General features: G+C 44.9%; 1 protein-coding gene across 1 annotated transcript in view; it reads left to right on the top strand.

The window, feature by feature from the left end:
* Positions 1 to 20,506, top strand: part of LOC121869622 (mitogen-activated protein kinase kinase kinase 1-like) — a 61,271-nt gene that overhangs the window by 13,890 nt on the left and 26,875 nt on the right. The window contains exons 2-4 of the mRNA XM_042371107.1: positions 2,947 to 3,009; positions 12,442 to 12,627; positions 13,298 to 13,981. Coding sequence (XP_042227041.1) covers positions 2,947 to 3,009; positions 12,442 to 12,627; positions 13,298 to 13,981 — 933 coding nt within the window. The remainder of the gene's footprint in view (positions 1 to 2,946; positions 3,010 to 12,441; positions 12,628 to 13,297; positions 13,982 to 20,506) is intronic.

The raw sequence follows: 20,506 nt of genomic DNA on the forward strand, positions 1-20,506 counted from the left end.
TGTTCGTAAATATCTACATGTCGACATAGTGTGCATACCAGCATTCATGGGTGCGTTAAAAATCACTTAATTATTATAATTATTATTATTAATAGCAGTAGTAGTAGCATTATTATTAGTAGTAAATACTAATAATGCTACTACTACTACTACTATTTTTTTTAAATAACGTGGCCTCCAGCCTCCCCCAATAGCCACACCTTCGCCGCCATTTTATTACCTTAAAGTTAAATATCCTAATACATAAGTAGCTATCCTAGCTGTGTTGAGTTAGTTGAGCCGCAGGTCTATGCTGCATTCAGTGACTGTTGCCTCATAGTCAATATCTACTACTACTACTACTACTACTACTACTACTACTACTAATAATAATAATAATAATGCTACGTTACCGATAAAGGCAAATGGTTTCAGTCTCAATAAACAAGAATTTACAGATGCCAATGCTCTAAGGTACGGTAGACCAGTAGAAGGTTTGCCCTCCCAATACGTGTGTGGCTCTTCCTATGACGTCGATCACGCCATGGTGTGCAAGAAAGGGGGCTTCATATGCATGAGGCATGACGAAGTAAGGGATCTCACAGCAAATATGTTGAAGGAAACCTGCCATGATGTCAGGGTAGAACCGACCCTCCTTCCATTGGACGGTGAGATTTTCCAACATAGGACTTCAAACACATCCACGAAGCCCGTGTTGACGTCAGTGCTCGAGGATTCTGGATGCGGTGACAGCGAGCCATCTTCGACATCAGGATTTTTGATCCCATGGCCGCATGTCACCGTAACTTAGCTCTCGATGCTGCACACAGGAGGAACGAGAACGACAAGATAAGGGCATACGGGTAGAGAATTCAGAACGTTGATCAAGGCAGCTTCACTCCTCTAGTGTTCACCCTCTGGTGGGATGGGACCAAGTGCAAGATGCTTCTACGCCAGACTCGCGGAGGTGATATTCGAACAGAAGCAGCAGCCCAGAAGTTATGTTACAGCCTGGATGAGATGTCGACTGTCCTTCTCTCTCCTTCGGTCGGCATTGCTCTGCCTCAGGGGAAAGAGAGCATCGGCCCCAAAGCCGACAACAGTTGCAGATATTGACTATGAGGCTACAGTCACTGAATGCTGCATAGATCTGCTGCTCAACTAACTCAACACAGATAGGATAACTACTTATGTTTTAGGATATTTAATATTAAGGTAATAAAATGGTGGCGAAGGTGTGGCTATTGGGGGAGGCTGGAGGCCATTAAATAAGGAGTAGTAGCAGCAGTAGTAGCATTATTATTATTATTACAGTTATTGTTGTTATCGTTATCTACGTCATCATTAGTGTAGGTCTGTGGTTGGGTGTAGAGAGAGGAAGTGTAGAAGGTGGGAGGTGAACGCAAGGTTGTTACACCCAGGAAGGAGGTTGTGAGCCGCGCCGTGTACTGGGTGTTGTTATTCTCTCTCTCTCTCTCTCTCTCTCTCTCACCACAAGGTAACACACACCTTCCTTCTCTACCATCTACCTCCTTCAGTAGCCAATCAGATGCGTTCTTATGTGTCGAAATTAACCAGTGACATGTTTTCTTTTGTGTCGTAGTTAGCCAGCCAATGGGATACGTTCTCGTGTGTCGGAAATGACCAATCAGATGCGTTTCTACAGTCACTGGGGGCGGAACCTTAGCCCAATTAGCAGGTGACATTTACCTTGAAAACCTACCTCGGGTGACATTCCGAGGCGGTGGTAGTAGCGAGGGTAGTAGTGGTAGAGGTGAGGGCATTAGTAGTAAGGTGGTGACAGTAGTAGTAGTGGTGGTAGTAAGGATAGTGGTAGTTGTATAGCATAACCACTGATTCTACGGAAGATTGTTGGCTTCAAGGTAAACGTGTCGTAAAAATTATTATAATGTAAACTGGTTTTAAGGTAAATTATAAGTTATCAAGGTAATTATAAGGAAAACTATAAATTGTAAAGTAAAGTAATTAAAGTAGATCTTAAGGTGAATTAGCGACTAAGGTAAACTCAAGGTAAACCGCTTTAATTTGAGTCTTAAGGTAAACTGTTTACCCTGAGGTAAACTGTTTAAGGTAAACTATATATTATTACTTTTATTATTGTTTCTCTGTTTGTTTACTTTCTCCTTTCCTCTCTTTCTTCCTTCTTCCTCCTCATCTCATTCTTTCTCCCTTCCTTCCTCTTCCTCCCCTCCACTTAGTCTCTCTTCCTTCCTCTCCTCCATTTTCTTCTTTGCCTTTCCCCTTTTCATCTTATTCTTACTTTTATCATATTTTCCTCTTCTCCCCCTCCTCATCTACCATCTCCCCCTTCCTCCCATTCCTCTTCTCCCTCCACCACCTCCTTCCTCACCCCCCTCCCCCACCCTTCCTCCTCTACCATGTCCCTACCCCATCTTCCTCCTCAACCCTCCCACCTTCCTCCTCCATGCCCCTCCCCTCCTTCCTCTCAGCCCTTCCCCTCCCCACCTTCCTCCTCTCACCACCCCCTCCCCTTCCTCCTCTACCATCCCCCCTCCCCTTCCTCCTCTCTGCCCCTCCCCTTCCTCCTCTCTGTGCCCCCCCTCCCATCTTCCTCCCTCTGTGTCCCCCCTCCCCACCTTCCTCCTCTACACCCCCCCACTCCTCTGTCCCCCTCCCCACACCACTCCTCTACCCTTGCTTCCTCCTCCAACCATCCCCCCCTCCCCACCTTCCTCCTCCTACCGCCTTCCCCCCTCCCCTTCCTCTCTACCTCCTCCCCCCACCCTTCCTCCTCTACCAGTCCCCCATCTTCCTCCTACCATCCCCCTCCCCCTTCTCCTCTACCATTCCTTCCTCCTCTTCTGTACCCCCCCTTCCTCCTCCTGCTGCCCCCCTCCTCCCCACATCTTTATCACCATCATCTTATCTCCCCCTCCTGGTGGTGACTGGTGTAACAGATAAGTTAAGCAGTATTTGTTGTTGCAGGTGGCCAAGCATCCCTCCTCCACCACCGCCTCCACCTCCATCCTCACCACCCAGCCCAAGGAGGTAAGTCCTACTGAGAGAGGTGAGTCCTACTGAGAGTGAGATGTGAGTCCTACTGAGAGTGAGAGGTGAGTCCTACTGAGAGAGCTACTGAGTGAGGTGAGTCTACAGAGTTCTACTAGTGAGAGGTGAGTCCTACTGAGAAGTTCTACTGAGGTGGTGAGTCCTCTCTCTGAGAGAGTTCTACTGGTGAGGTGAGTCCTACTGAAAGTTCTGCAGGAGAACAGGTCCTACTGAAGTTCTGCTGGTGAGAGGTGAGTCTACTGAGAGAGTTCTACTGAGTGAGAGGTGAGTCCTACTGAGAGAGAGATTCTACTGAAGTGAGAGGTGGAGTCTAGAAAGTTCTGAAGTGAAGGTGAGTCCTACTGAGAGAGAGTTCTTTCAGAGTGAGTGTCGTTAATTCTTGTTGTTGTTTTTAATATTGTTGTATTATTATCATTTATACTTATTATTATATTTGTTGTTGTCATTATTGTTGTTGTTCAGTACTTGCAAGTCTCTAAGTATGTTAAGTCGGGCCCTACGAGCTTGGATATCCTTCAGAATACTCAACAAGTTAATTTTTTCCCTTAAAACTGGTGCTAAGTGAACGTATCTAGTTAAGGTAGAGTCTCAGTGTAAATGTTGTCTCCTAACTGGTGGTGCTAAGTGAACGTATCAAGTTAAGGTAGAGTCTCAGTGTCAATTACGTCGCCATTTTGACTTCGGCTACTTCACTTATTTTACCTCCAGACAGTCAGTAAGGTTAAGGGAGGTGAACCCACTTAACTGGAGACACTCTTAACACACTTAATTAAACTTATTAGTATGTTCTCACGCCAACTGTTTAGGGGAGGGGAGAGGGTGTGGATGTTAGGTGAGGTTCATATTACTCGGTACTGAACCTCTGAACCCGTGAACCCCGAACCCCTTACGTATTGGAACCTGATCTAGTATACCATTTCATAATAAAAAAATAATAAAACTACTACTACTACTATTACAACAACAACAACAACTACTACTACTGCTACAAGAGAGACCCGAGGTACACAGAGGGTTGCTAAAGTATCACGACTAAACACCTGTGCTCAATCTCCACACACACACACACACACACATACATACAGGTGAGAGAGAGAACAGTAGCCAGGTAGGTTAATGAGGCAGTGTTGTGTTTCACCTGATATGATGTTCAATAGCCAGTGCTTCTTAGATAGATAGACAGGTAGATAGATGGATAGGTATACAGATGGATGGATAGGTATAGATAAATAGATTGATGGATAGGTATAGATAGATCGATGATTGGATAGGTGTGGATAGATGATTGGATGGATAGGTGTGGATAGATGATTGGATGGATAGGTAGATAGCATAATCCACACCGTAACATCAATATATTATAAGTTATATTAAAACAGTAAACGGCTCACAGCCATTCCCATATAAGATTGAGGTTAACGTAGATGTGTTGACGATAGTTCAGAGGTAAATACCAACTTATCAACAAACCTTTGACACTGAGGTCCTACGCGATGGAGTGAGGTCTTGGGCGGTGAGTTTTGGGACCTGACTGGAGCATTAGTGTAGTTAGTTATAATGGGACCTCGTGCTCCTGGAGTGTGAGGGTAGTTAAGGTCTCTACCCTATCATCAGTTTAAATAATGATAACGTACGTAACTGTGAATGTTTATTTTTATTTCGTCTTTTAAGTGAGGGAGTTAATTGAAATCTCTTATCTCCAGGGAGGGGAAAGATTAAATGTACGAGTTTTATGTGAATCTGGACCGCGGTGGACAAGAAAACAGTTCCCGACTTTGCGCGCGTCTCCTGGCTGTCTGACCCCGATGCGAACACCCGCGTTTCAACTCCTTCACTCTTGACTTCGATCTACCGAGTAATATCCTACTGTGACCACCATTCAGTTTATTATGGTGATACAGTACCGATATAATCAACTGTGTGTTTTTATTTAGTGGTGAGTGATGTAGCGTAGGCGTAGCGTTAGCGCGGGCGTAAAGGTGGTTCAAGGTCTCGACTGAAGACCGCGCCGCTCACCCGGATGATTGTTTATACAGACTGGGAGGGTTAGAGTTGCCAGATACCTCCCGTGCTTTTAATAACACACACTGTATTTACCAAGTCTCCGCTTCGTTTACTCTTCAGTGAGACTCCAGATCGCTCACAGAAAGAGTTTACCTGTTGGATTCAACACTAAGGGAGACGAAAACACTCGGGTAGATAATTAAACGGTTGAAAACAGTCCAGGTGGCTGTGAGGGGTGTCGCGTCGCAAGGTGAATCCTGCAATGAAACGAGGGATTGTGAGCCACAGCCGCCAGCCCTGGGGAACGACGCTTACAGAATATTGTTTGTGAGAAGGAAATACTGGAGGAGACATGTGGCCAACGCGACGGAGAAGAACTAGAGGGAGGGAGAACAGATGACTATCGGAGAGAGAAGGCAGTAAGGAGGATGATGGGCAGAGAGAGATAGATAGAGAGAAGGGGAGAGTTGTTTTTCAGTGGTAGCAGGAGTTCACACACACACACACACACACACTTCCTCCTAGTGGTGGACTTGTGGGCTGATGTTTTGCTGCTGTTGGTGGAGGAGGTCCCAGTAAGTGTGTGGTGGTACCCCCCCCCTCCCTTCTTCTCCTTGTGTAGTGTAGCTGAGAGAGAGAGAGAGAGAGAGCTGTATCCCTCCACTTGTACTGTAACTTGCGTACCTACCCTCCACATGTACTGTAGATTCTGGGTTTACTGAAGTGAAGTGTATATACTGTACTGTGTGTTCCTGGTATGAATATTCCAGCTAACCTTACTTCAGTCTCTCTCTCTCTCTCACAATAGCTATCCATTTCACCCCCTCCTTCCTCTTTCCCCAGGGTTAGAGAGAAGGCGGGGAGGGGGGATGGGGGGAGGTCCACCAGCTGACAGTAAAAGGAAAATTACCCACGTCATTAGTGGCTCCTGATGGTTGTAATGTTCACACGTCTTACTATGGGTGGTAGTAGTGTGTGGTGAGGGTGTGGTGGTTGTATAGTAGTGTGGTGAAGGTGTGGTAGGGTATGGTGAAGGTATGGCAGTGTGTGTTGGTTGTCTGGTGGCGTGTGGTGGTAAGGATGTGGTAGTGTGTGGTGTGGTAATGCAGTGAGAGTGTGGTGGTAAGGATGTGGTAGCGTGTGGTAGTTGTGTGGTAGTGTATGTTGATTGTACGGTAGCGTGTGGTGGTTGTGTGATAGTGTGTGGTAATGATAATGGTGCTTGTGTACATAAGAACATAAGAAAATAAGGAGTCTGCAATAGGCCGGTTGGCCTGTGCATGGCAGCTCCTGTCGAGAGTTACTACCACTCTCTATCATCCATGAATGTATGGTGAGTGTGGTGGTTGTGTGTGGTGATTGTGAACAGGTGGTTGTTGTTTTGTACTGTGAGGGAGAGGGAGGGAGTGAGTAGAAAGCGACAAAGCATGTGCTCTCTCTCTCTTTCCAAATAGCATTCTTACTTCCCACCACTGCCTTCCTTCTTACTGTCTCTCCCTCCCTCCAGTTCCCTCCCTCTTACTGGCCATTCTTCAGGTGATCCTAGATACCTTCTCACATCCATTTAGGTTAGGTTAGGTTAGTGTTAGATTGGGTTAGGTTTGGGTGGGTGTTCTTCAGGTGAATCTATATACCCTTCTCGTATCTGCCTGTACCGTTCTGTACCATGGACCCCAAGTACCCTGTACCATAGTCGTACTGTACTGTGGCCCGTACCCCTCCTGAACCCTTCCCCTGCCCTCCTTTCTCCCGTGGGCAGGGTCGGGTACTTTGGGGGTATTGTACTGGGTGGTATTGGATGTCCCCAGAGATACCCGTATGGTAGAGAGAGAGAGAGAGAGAGAGAGAGAGAGAGAGACTGATGGAGAGATGAGTAGATATGGAGAGAGAGAGAGAGAAAGATGGAGATAAACAGTGAGAGAGAGAGGGAGAGCTGAGAACGGTAGATATGTAGTGAGAGAGAGAGAGAGAGCTCTGTTTGACCTGCTTACCGGCAGTATGTGTGTATGTATATGTGTCTACCTATCTATCGATCTATCTGTCTTGTCTATCTGTCTGTACGTCTGTCCTGGTAACATTTAAACCCATCAGATTAACAGACAACAGCCAACGAGTCTCAACATATATGGCTTGTCTGGGGCGAGTCAGATCAACCTGAATTTTAAAAAGAAAATTCAGACAAAAACAAAAGAAACGAATTTAATTTTTATTCTGAAAACTTAAAAATAAATCGAACTTATTAGATTTTGTTTTAATATGAGATGTAAGTTTGTTTGTTTACCTTGTTTACTTAGTGTTTTTTTAGCTTGTTTGGTTGTATTGTTTTATTTGTATTAAGAGGAATATAATTTTGTTTGTTTGTTTTTAATACGAAGGCCAATTTGACAGATTTTGAACCATCATGTGTGTGTGTGTGTGTGTGCGCGCGCTAAGCTTGGGGTGCTGACCTGACTCCTGACCTCTGAGCTCCCTACCAGAGGTCACCATGATTTTACTTAGCGAGGTCATGGTGAGAGAGGGAAAAGGGGGGGTGAGACAGAGAGAAGAGAGAGGCAGAAATAACCGAGAGTTATTGAGAGGAAGAAAGAGATAGTGATAAATTAAGTTATTTAGAGAGAGAGAGAGAGAGTTGAGTAGCTAAGAGCGTTAATGTATTTAATGATCTCTTGTGAATTATAAGTCTGGTCTGGAGGATAGTGTGTACTCCTTGTCTCTCTCTCTCTCTCTCTCTTCTCATTCATGTATATCTCTCTCTTTCTTAATCCCTCTGAATATTGTGTGTGAGGATGGATGCGTGCATTTAATTTGTGTACACATGTGCAGCTATATACTAAAGGGAGGGGGTGGGGGGGGTTGTGGTGGGCGTGCTAGTAGTTGTGGTAGGTGTAATAGTAATTGTGGTTTTAGATAATGTGTTATTAATTGTGGTGGTGGTGGTAGTAGTAGTAGTAGTAGTAGTACGATGAACTCATCAACAATGGCGTCAGAATAACATTGAGACTGTAGCGTTATTTAAAGTGTGTTTTTTCGCTATTTACGACAACATGTCAACAGAGAGAGAGAGAGAGAGAGAGAGAGAGAGAGAGAGAGAGAGATCTTGGGGGAATTGTACGCTTGGTATATAGTGATCTGAGGTGAGATGTTGAGAGAATGAGAGAACAATAAAAGAGAGGGGAGAGAGAAACAAAAAGAGAGATGGGAACAACAAAAGAGAAGAGAGAGAAAAGAACGAAAGAGTTGTTGATAAATATTAAAAGAGAAGAGATATACAATAAGAGAGAGAGAGAGACCCAACATAACACTAGCCAGAAATTTCGCCTCCTGAACTTAACCAAATAACCTTAGAGATACAAAATGGCGCTGAAATAACACGGAGACTGTACCTCTTGGTTATGGCTAGGCTAACGTACCCTCATCTGGTAACTTACTATAGTCGCCCCGTTATTAACCATCTACGTTAACGCCCTGTACTTAATCACTTCCGTTGCAGATGACAACCTATAATAACGCACTGTAATGCATTTTAACCAGTATTAACCACCTGATTACGTTATTAGGTAAGGTAAGGTAAAAGTCATCTCTGGCTAATTTTCCACCTCGAGTTCATTGTTGCTAGGTAACGTGAGCTGTACGTGTGTGTGTGTGTCTGACGTCTCCCAAGGCAAGTTCTCGGTCTGTTTAGTGGAGCGTAGCGAGTCGGGAAGGAGATGAGACCAGAGTAAATGAAAGAGGAAAAACATAGGATTGATAATAATGGAGAATGGGAAATACGATATATGTATATATATATACATAAAGAGAGAGAGAGAATAAGAGAAATGTGTTGAGGAGATGAAAGAGACGGGAATAAACAAAGGAAGGACGCACAGAACTGATAATTGTGGACAGGGTAAATATAGAAAGACATAGAACAAGAGAAGCATAATTGAGAAAGATATAAAAGAGACGGGAATAAACAATATAAAAAATAAACAACAGGATGGAGAGAAGAGATGAACAAAAAAATAACGAGAAAGAAACAAAGGAACGATAACTGCGGTGAAGGAAGACGGCAGCGATTCACCCGGACACCAGACGTAGGATAAATGCGTTTACAAGTGGCTTTTACTTTTGTGATTCGTAAGTTATTTTGTACACCAGTCAGAATGTAAAAAAAAAAACGCCTGAAGTTACGTTAGAGTCTTGGATCATTTTCGACGCCATGTTTATTGTGGTGGTGAAACGCCAGTTGGATTAATTTTCATATTTTTTTTTCACTATTCACCAAATTTTTTTTCCAAAATAAAATAATAAAAAATAAATGATGGCAAATAGGATGATATTATAAGGTTTTTTACGGTAAATAAGAAGATATAATGTCTTGACTGTAAATAAGACGATATAATAAGGTTTTGGCGGTAAATAAGACGATATAATAAGGTTTTTGACGATAAATAAGGTTACTGACGGTAAATAAGACGATATAATAAGGTTTTGACGGTAAATAAGAAATAATAATAAGGTTTTTGACGATAAATAAGGTTACTGACGGTAAATAAGACGATATAATAAGGTTTTTCACGGCAAATAAGACGATATAATAAGGTTTTTGACGGTAAATAAGACAATAAGGTTTTTGACGGTAAATAAGAAATAAGGTTTTTGACGGTAAATAAGTCGATATAAAATGTTTTTGACGGGTATAAGTTAATATAGGGTATTTGACTAAAATAGACGATATAATCAGATTTTAGACGGAAATAAGATATAATCAGTATTTTAACAATATAATAGTTTTTAACATTTAACAAGACGTGGAGATGAGAATATTTATTAAATTATATTTTACCTAAACTGCGCCTGAATGAATATATTCTCGGAAATAAATAGTAGTTTTGCTGAAACGTGATGTATTTTAATTTAAAATAGGATAAAATGTATGGCGAAAACAGAAGACTTTACCTAAGCTTCCGATGTTCTTGAGATGTTATTAGTTTTTGTAATAGTTTTCGGTTAAAATACTGTTACATTACAATGATATTCTATTCATGCTATGCTAGATATAATACATTCACGGAAATGTAATATTTTTGCTGAATTTACGTACGTATTACAGTGGAAAGTGGGATAAAATCGTGACGAAAAACAATGACTGAAATATAATGCAATATTAACCCATTAATCGGTTAATTCGGACAATCGGCTAAAACGGACACCCTTCCCCCCCCTATTAGTCCGAATTAACGAGGGTTGACTGTATATTAATTGGTCTGTATGGTGTGGTAGTAATCAGCTGCTAGCGTTATGGGAGAGTTAATAAGTCTATTCTGTTCCATAGAAGCTTGTTTAGGTATAAGAGATGACTGGTGGTGCTATATGGCTGACTGAAGTGACTCCTCTTTCCTTCTGGGTGGCTCGAGGCAGTAGTCAGCTTTGTGTCGTTGTGTTGGTTGGGTTGCTGGTACACACACACACACACACGACCAGCCGGCGACATGGCGGCGGGGGTGTTGGCGGCTGTAAGATGCCATCCCTTCCACACACACACACACACACACACACACACTCTTCCCAGCCCCGAAAAAAGGAAATATATTTTACCTTATTACCAGCGGGAGTGACATGTAGTGGTGGTTGGTGGGCGGGTGTTGGTAGGGTGTTCTACTCCCCATCATCCGTCATCACGCCAGTAATGGGTTCCACTCCTATGTTGGAGAGAAAAAACGAGGAAAATAGCGAGTTGTAATTTGGCAACAGGAGTGAGGCGCGCCGGGTAGTGAATGTTGCCACACACGGGGTATTGTTGTTTATTTAGATTTTAGTTTATTGTTTCCTTTGCCTGATTTACCTCACTTATTTTTCTGTTTTAATGAATACAATTAATACATTACTTATTATAAAGGTTTTTAGTTAAAGGCTGAACATGGGAATTCAAAGTTACTCTATAAGAGATGTCAGTATTAGTTCCAATGCCCATCAAGTGACATTATGGAGGCAATAGCTTAAATAAGATGGAAATACAGCGACAACCATACCATCATTAAGTCATTTGTTCGTAGTAATGGATTTGCCCTGAACTTCAAGTGGCAGCGGGTAGGGGGGGGGGGTCAGGGGGGTCGAGAGAGAGGGACAGTGGCACTACTAGACGCCAGCCACTCCTTCCCCCTCACCTCCTTCTCCCAACCCCACTCCCTCCTTCACACACCCTCTGCCCTTCCCTCCCTCACCCCCCCTCCACTATTACTCCATCTCACTCACTTTCCTCACCTACCCCTTCGCCCAACCCACCGACGCTGCTACCCTTGAATGCTCGTGGTATTGTGATGCTCTCTCTCTCTCTCTCTCTCTCTCTCTCTCTCTCTCTCTCTCAACGAGTCGTTGAATATCCGGGTCCTGATCGTTTAACTGTTTAACGGTGATAACGGATGTGTGTGTGTGTGTGTGTGTGTGTGTGTTATACAGATCGTTTACTGTTTAGAATTAAGATTATGTATTGCACTTTTGCTGTAATGATGAAAATAATAATTATAGTGATACCGATAATAATAAGTACATAATAACGATAACACCCTCGATATAAGGCACTTTCCTCTCCATATAGTCCGTTAAATAGAGGTTTCACTGTACTGCCTTCACTGATTCTGGCCAGGCTGGTTGGTCGAGTGTGCAGTGTACCCTTATGATTGGCTAGTGTACGGTATAACCTTTGTGGATTACCAATTGATCAGATTTTGTCAAGTAGATTAGGTTAAGTTAGGGTTGATCTGGTTAGGTTAGATTTGGTTGACTTGAAGTTAGCTGGTTAGGGCTAGGTTGGGGTAGCGTAAGTTAGGTTATGTTAGGTTGGGGTAGAGTATGTTAGGTTTTGGTTAAGTTACGTTTAGTTCTGCTAGGTTGGGTTAAATTAGCCTTGTGCATTCGTTATATTGCCTGTGTAAAAAAAATTACAAAAAACCCTATTCGGTAACCGCCCGAGGTGGTCACACAGTTGAGTAACAGTAGTTGCCAGTTAATGTTTTTTTAATAAATATATCCACATATACACGAAATTTTTGCGTAATTCATCGCTTTGATCTGCGTATATATTGCGTTATAAAAGCCATTAGAGTAATTAATAGACATTATTGTTATATATTTTTATGTTTTGTTTGGTTTGTGTGATGGCGGGAGATGAGTTGCCAGTGGTGCTTTTAATTGATGTTTATATCTGGTTCCCCTGAGCGGAATTGTCTGAATTTGACTGAATTGTCTTTATTTTTTGTAAGGCAGAATGATAATGACTGAGAGAGAGAGAGATATTTTTTTTTTGCTCTATGTTAACAAGCAGTGATCGAAAGAGTTTGTGTATATATCCATTCCCCGTTTTCTATGCTGCATAAATCACACCAAATACAATAATAACAACCCCTCCCTCCCCTTCTCTCCCAGATACGCTCTCCCGTAGGACCTGGTCCACAGCCCCTGGGGTCCCATCGTCGGCGTCCCGGCTCCCCTGACCCTAGAGGACACGCCAGGACCCGCGCCCCAGCCCCGAGGGACTCTCCGAGGTCCTCCCCGAAGTCATCCCCGAGGTCTTCCCCCAAGTCTTCCCCCGTCAGACAACTGCATAGAGAGGTGGGTGTTTATCTAACCCTCTCTTTCATTAATTAGGGTAGGGGATGTGAGGGAGGGGATGTTGGAAGGTGGGGATGATTAGGTTAACAAATTTATTGACAGAGCTTGTAGTACAGTTTGTCTATTGTGAGTAATTCAGTCAGGTCTTGACACTGAGGGTGGTATCACTTCTCACTGCCACGCAGGACAGAGGTTCATATACAAAGAAATACAACATATTCGGTAAAAGGAAGACACGGGTGAGGATAATATATGTGAGGGAGGGTAGAGGTGAGGGGAGGAAGGGAGAGTGAGGGTGAGGTAATTTAGGAAGGCAGGAAGGGTGGGGAGAGAGAGGGAGGAGTGAGGGAAGGTAGGGAACAGGTTTACTTGTATAACACATAGAGGACTTAGTTAAAGCCACGTTGATATATGTAGTCCTAATGTGACTATGTACAGCTGTCTTGGCTCAGGTAAAGCTTTAAGTGTATACTGGAGTGAAGTTAAGCTGACTATAAAGCTACGTTAGCTTTAGTGAGACTGACTTAGCAAACTAATGTTGATTTAGATACAGGTAAATTTATCAAGTTATTATGAATACATAATGACCTGTGTGACTTACTGTAGTATAATGGTGCTCTCTCTCCCCCCTCCAGATAAAAGCCATTAATGCCTTTGTTCTGTGTTACAGCGGTCAGCGAGTCCTCGACGGTACGTAGCGCGGGGTAGCAGCGTGGGCGTGGGGGGGCGCGGGCACACCGCCACACGGGTCACGCCCTCGCCGCCGGCGAAACGCGCCACGCCGCCCACCTCCCCGCGGGTGCGTCGCCAGCGTTCGCCCTCAGCCCGCAGGAACCCCTCGCCTAAGGTCAGCGAGGCTGTAGGGGTAATCAAGTCCCGACAGAAGCGTGGCACCTCCCCGGGTGCCACCGCCCGCGCCTCCCCTTCCTCCTCCACGCCCACACCCACTTCCCCACTTAGTCCCTCCTCCAGGAGACCGCCCTCCCCCATCTCCACTACCACCACGACTCCCACTACCACCACGACTCCCACTACCACCACGACTACCAGCAATACTAATCGTCCACCTTCCCCTGGGGCACGTCGGCCCCCGTCGCCTACTGCAAGCAGTAGCGGGGCGAGACCTCCCTCCCCTGGGGCCAGACGCCCACCTTCGCCCCGGGGCACGTCACCCAGGGGCCGTGGAGCATCGCCGGGGTCGAGGGGGCCGCCCATCAGCGAGGAGGCGTTAAGAGGGCGCGTGAGGCGGGCGTTGAGGGCCAGGCTCTACCTCCTACACCAGCCAGGACCCAACTCCTTCACCGTGGGCGGCGACTCTCCCACACACAAGTACAAGGTCATCATCGGTCCACAGGTGAGTACACCACTCCTGTACTGTCCGCTCCAGCCCTCTGTCTATCTACTAATTATATTATATGAACAGGTATGTTAATTATAGGTCACCTGTGTCTATAAGATGTGTACTATTGGTTCTATCTCGGACTCAAGATGGCGTCGGAATTACTGAAAATACATCTGTGTGTTGTTAGTCTTTCCTCACTCTGGCGACCCACCTAGCCCACCCCAGTAACCCACCATGGCAACAAACTCAGCATCTCACCGTAGTAAACCCACCCGAACGACTCACCCAGGTAACCCACCATAGCCCACCATGGTAGCCCACCCTGACAACCCACCCAACAAACTACTAGCCCATAGTAGTAACCCACCGCCGACAAGCCCACCCTCGCCCACCTCTACGCCTGGGTGGGTTTGAACGAGTAGTTATAGGCTTCAAGTGGATCACGTGACAGGGCTTAAGTGGGGATCTTTTAGGCTTATATCTTCCCTACGACTGGGCGGGGGGTGAGAGGGAGAGAGAGGGAAGAAGGGAAATAATACAGGGAAACGAGTGAGATGTGAGAGAGAGAGAGAAGTAACTGTATAATAGGACTTAACGAAGTGGTTATAGAACGGTCCCTCACACACACACCTTTCTAATTAATCCTTGGAGGTGAACAGGTGTCCACTCTTAATTGAACCTGTTAACATGTGTACACCTTTTTGGTGAATGTTGTGTACACATGTTGATCATATTCGTCTGTACACACACACGTACTCTCTCTCCTCTCCCTCAGACGAAGAGTGCGGGGAGATATGATAGAAGTATTTAAGTGGGTGAAAGGAATCAATAAAGGGGATATAGATAAAGTTCTTATAATATCCGAGCAGGATAGGACTCGGAGCAACGGATTTAAGTTGGATAAGTTTAGGTTTAGGAGGGAGATAGGAAGAAACTGGTTCACAAATAGGGTGGTGGACGAGTGGAACAAGCTCAGCGACTTTGTAGTAAGTGCTGGAACGCTGGAAAGTTTTAAAAGGAGGCTGGATAGATTCATGGATGATGGAGAGTGGTAGTAACTCTCGACAGGAGCTGCCATGCACAGGCCAACCGGCCTATTGCAGACTCCTTATTTTCTTATGCCCCCCCCTCCCCCCCTCTCGTGTGTGTGATTAGCAGTATATCTATTTGATCTATTTGTAAATATTTAGAGATATGTAGTCTCTCTCTCTCTCCCTCTCTCTCCCTCTCTCTCTCTCTCTACCCTTTCTATCTCTCCTCTCCTCCCTCACTCTAAGCCCCACCTCTCTCTCTTTCCTCTTCTCCCTCACACGCTAATCCCCCCACACACCCCAGCGTCAAGGTAGCGTGACCTCTGACCTCGGGAGCTTGACCTTTTTAGGTGTTGTTGGTTGATGGTGACCACCACCTCCTCTCCTCCCATCCCTACCCCACTTTCACGAACTCCCAATCACCCCCTCCCACCCTCTCCCTTCCCACTACCCTCTCCCCACCCACCCTAAACCCCACTTTCGAACTCCCCCACCCCCAAGCCTTGAACTCATCCCTCCCAATCACCCCCAACCCCCACCACCTTCACACCTTGACCTGTCCTACTCCACCTGTAAACCTATTGAGAGAGAGAGAGAGAGAGAGAGACATAAAACAGTGAGAGGAAAGAAATAGATAGAAAGATAAGATAGATAAAGAGAGAGAAAATAAATAGATGGATAGAGAGAGAGAGAGAGAGATATATAACAGCATCGCCCACTTCCTCCTTAAACAGAATACAGTCGTTGGAACAAAACATAAATAATTTGGTCAATACGGAAGTCAGGCATTATTATGCTATCCTGATTACGTGGGTGGTGGTGGTGGTGTAGGTAGTGGTGGTGGTGGTGTAGGTAGTGGTGGTGGTGGTGTAGGTAGTGGTGGTGGTGGTAGGTAGTGGTGGTGGTTAGTGGTAGGTGTAGGTAGTGGTGGTGGTGGGTGGTGTAGGTGGGTGGGTGGTGTAGGTAGTAGTGGTGTGCAGGTAGGTGGTGGTGGTGGTGGTGTGGTGGGCAGTGGTGGTGCAGTGTAGGCAGTGGCAGGTGTGAGGTGGTGGTGGTGTGGTGGTGGTGTAGGTGTGGTGGTGTGTGGTGTAGGTGTGGTGGTGTAGGTGTGGTGGTGTAGGTGTGGTGGTGTGTGGTGTAGGTGTGTGGTGGTGTGTGGTGTAGGTGTGGTGGTGTGTGGTGTAGGTGTGGTGGTGGTGTAGGTATGTGGTAGTGGTGTAGGTAGGCAGGTGGTGTGTGGAGGTAGGTGGTGTAGGTAGTGGTGGTGTAGGTGGGGGTGGTGTGGTGTAGGTGGTGGTGTGGCAGGTAGTGGAGGTGGAGGTGGTGGTGTGCAGGAGGTGGTGAGAAAGGCAGGTGGGCAGGTGGTGGAGGTGTAGGTAGTGGTGGTGGGTGGGTAGTGGAGGTGTAGGTGGTGGTGGTAGCAGGCAGTGGTGTGCAGGTGGAGGTGTAGGTAGGTGGTGTGTGTAGGGTGGTGGTAGGCAGGTGGTGGAGTGTGTAGTAGTGGTGTGTGTGTGTGTGTAGTGGTGGTGTGTAGTGGGCAGGTAGGTGTATCTCTCTCCAATCATTATCCATTATTCTTTTGTTATTTTTCTTTATTTAGAGATAAAGACGAGTGAGTAGGGAGGAAGGGGATAGGGGGTTGTGGGTTAGGTTCCTCCCCTCCCTTTTCTCCACTACCTCCCTTTGTAGGTCAAGTGCTTCCCCCATTAAAGGGTTCTCTGATGCCCTTTAAACACACAAACAAACACACACGCACACACATGTACGTTATACTGGGCAGCGATCTCTGTAAGGGCGATGTTAATGAATGGTATGTACGATGTTAATTATGAAGGGGGGCGTGATAGGTGTACGCCCCTACCTCTCATTACCGGGTGATGGGGGGGGAGGTGAGGGTGAGGGAGGAGATCAGGTGAGGGAAAGGAGAGGGGAGGATGGTGAGGGAGTGAGGAGGATGTGAAGTGTGGGAAAGGAGGAGGAGTGAGGTGAGGTGAGGGAGGGTAGGGAGGTAGGTGAGGCAGGAGGAGGGTGAGGGAGAGGAGGGTGAGGGAGGGGACGTGAGGGAGATATAAATGAGTTGGTTGAATAGTGTCTGGGTCAGCTGACTGGCTAGACACACACACACACTTAACCTAATTAACTCTAACCCAATCTAACTTAATCTAACCTAACCCGACTTAACCAATCCTATCGAAACTTAATCTAATCCAACCTAGTCTAATTTAACCTAACCTTACAAACATTGAAGTGGTGTCAGGGTTATATGGTATCAGGAATGTATGGTGTCAGGTGGTGGCGGTGTCAGGATATTTGTGTGTGAGAGAGAGAGAGAGAGTCAACCCAGCCTTGAACCTCCCAACACACACACACACTCTCTCTCTCTCTCTCTCTCTCTCTCTCATCTTCCATTTCATTGTTGTCTCTATTCCCATTTAATTAGACGTAAGACAGGTTAGGTCAGGTCAGGTTGGATATGAGTAGGTAGTGACCTTGTTTTGACCTCTGGAGGGATGGGGGGGTCAAAACAGTGGGAGTGTCATTGTTGTTATTATTATTTTGTTTAACATTATATCATTTCGTATTACTGTCACTACTACCACAACCATCTCTCCCTTACAACCACCACCACCACCACTCCCCTCCCTACATCACCACCACCACTACACAAATCCCCACCAGCACCACAATAAACACACCTCCCCTTCCCCACCACAACAATCACCACCACTACACAAATCCCCACCAACACCCATAACAATCACCACACCTCCCCTTCCCCACCACAACAATCACCACCACTACACAAATCCCCACCAACACCCATAACAATCACCACACCTCCCCTTCCCCACCACAACAATCACCACCACTACATAAATCCCCCACCAATTACCACTGACCACCTTGTTTACACTGAGCCAACACCCACACAAATGCCTCACTCAAACCGGATGTTGTGGCAATACTGAAGCGGGTTAATATACACACTACACTATATACATTATTATGGCTCGAATCTGACCTATTGATAGTATACGGGTCATGTGAGGTTGGCAATACTGATTTACTGTATATTCTGAATTTTTTATATGTACTTTCATGTTTTTTTTCTTTTTCCAGTTTATTTATTTTTGGGGGGTTAAAATTTGGTTTATTTCTGGGGTTTTAAATTTGGTTTATTTTGGGGGGTAAGTTAAACTGCTCTATTTTGTCTTCATTATATTTCTTATACCCTAATTAGAGCCAAAGTGGACCTAACCCATTAATTATTGACAGCACCCCCTAATTAGTACCAAAGTGGACCTAATACCCCTAACACCCCTTACTATATCAAGGGAGAGAGAGAGAGAGGGGGAGGGAGGGGAGGGAGGGAGGGTGCTGTAAAGTGATCCAGTACAGGACCCAGGATTAACATTGCATCACCAGGGTTTTGTTACAGCGCTTGTGTACTGGAGGCAGCCTGGCGTGATACCCCCCTTTGTCCCTCTCCCCTTACACTTATCTAAGAAGGTGTATATCTGGTTTAATGAAAGGGGTGGGTAGGGGTGGGGGGTAGTGGGTTGTGTGAGAGAGAGAGAGAGAGAGAGAGAGAGAGAGAGATCAAATACACCTGCCTTTCACCCCTCCAGCCACCAGCCAAATAAACACGGCGATTCATATTTCAAGGTCACTTTACCTCTGTTACCACCACCTACCACTACCACTGTTACCACCCACCAGTATCACTATCACCTGCTACCACCATCACTATTGCCAATACCTACCATTATCACTACCGCCATCACCCACCACTATTACCATTACGTACCACCATTACCATCACCAGTACCATTATCACCACTGCTACTACCACCACCTACCACTATTACACCACCGCCTACCATATTCCATCACCTCTGCTGTACACCAATGAGAATCTTTGCCGAAATTGGCCAATTAAAATGTAAGTATAGCAAATAGTCGATTATTTTTTCCAGTATAACCAGATAATCATTCATTTGTCCAATATAACCAGGTAATCGGCATATTTTGTCCAATATAACCAGATTAATCGAGTATTTTGTCCATTATAACCAGAACTGCCAACAATAAAGAAATCGCGTCCTAAAATTCAAACCCCAATCCCCGGCCCAATCCTCCTATGGGCGGGTAAAGTCGGTGTTACAATCGTTAAATCCGGCAGGTGACGTAACGCAGCCCCCTTCCTCCTCCTCCCGGGCCTCCTACTGGAATTCAAACTTCCCGCCTCGCACTGGACGTATTCATTGTGGCGGCGCGGCTGGTGGGAGCACGTAGCCAACCAAACTCACTTTCTATAAATGTACAAATTAGCCGAGGCAGATAAGTACATGGGTTAAGTACATTACTAAAGTGTGTACGGTATATCACATGTCCTTATGGGGGTAATTTAGATGGTGTGTATTAACGAATTTTTATGGTAATTTCTATAATGGAAATTTATATTAAAACTATATTAAGATATGGAGAATTAGATTGAGTTTGGTATGTAACTACAATTTGCCCTTACTTAAATATCCTTACAAAATTATCTTACGAAACTATGGTAAGAAAACTGTAGTAGGTAGCATAATTTAGGACACATTTATAAATGGGATGTAATCACTCCCACGTACCTACTTTTAGATGTTATAAGTAGACTGGCCGGCCATCACGTAGGCATGTACACAGGTGGTGGTCTGGTCCTTATCAACTGTGAGTCTTATCGCTGTCTTATCAACTCCTACTTGAGAAACAACTTGAGAAACAACTGATACTCAAATAACGGGAATACTTGGAGAAACAACGCCTGGCATACATTCAAAATAACTAACATATCCACTTCTTTTCAACACCCCAACGCTTATTGTTCAACTGCGTTCACCTAACCTAACCTAATTGACACGATTTCAGCGCTTAGGGGATGAGGTTTTCTACGTATTAAAAATCCAGTTTAATTCTTCTAATGACTAAATTTTTGGAGTTTATTTTAGTTTATGTCATCTCTTAAATCCAGTTTAATTATCTAATGACTAAATTATTGCATTTATTTATTTTTGTTTTGAATTGGAATATCCGAGGTTGATTTAGGTGTTTATGAAGGCAGGATGTGATGTGTTGACCTTCAGTATATAGGGTCACTCCCCCCAACTCACTCTCTACCCTCCCCCTTCCCTTCCCCCAACCCTCCCTCTCAACCCTCCCCTCCACCCCCCACAAAACACGCAGAGTCACTAAGGGGCAGTAGTTACAAGGGCCAACAGGGACTGAGTGAAGGGGGGGGGGCATACAAATTTATACCGGTCAATAACCCTTTGGACAAAATCCCATCTGATAAAATTCGTCTCAGGTAAACATTAAATAAAGCTGATCACTGGATGCCTGTGAAAATTTTATTTACGAAATTGGAACATTATATATTATCCACTTAATGAAGGTGGTAGTTATGCATCAAATAAAGTTATCATATCTTTATTTAATATAGATACAGGAAAATGTGTTCCTCTGG

Source organism: Homarus americanus, unplaced genomic scaffold, assembly GCF_018991925.1.
Source record: "Homarus americanus isolate GMGI-L3 unplaced genomic scaffold, GMGI_Hamer_2.0 scaffold23578, whole genome shotgun sequence".
In the NCBI taxonomy this organism is placed as follows: domain Eukaryota; kingdom Metazoa; phylum Arthropoda; class Malacostraca; order Decapoda; family Nephropidae; genus Homarus; species Homarus americanus.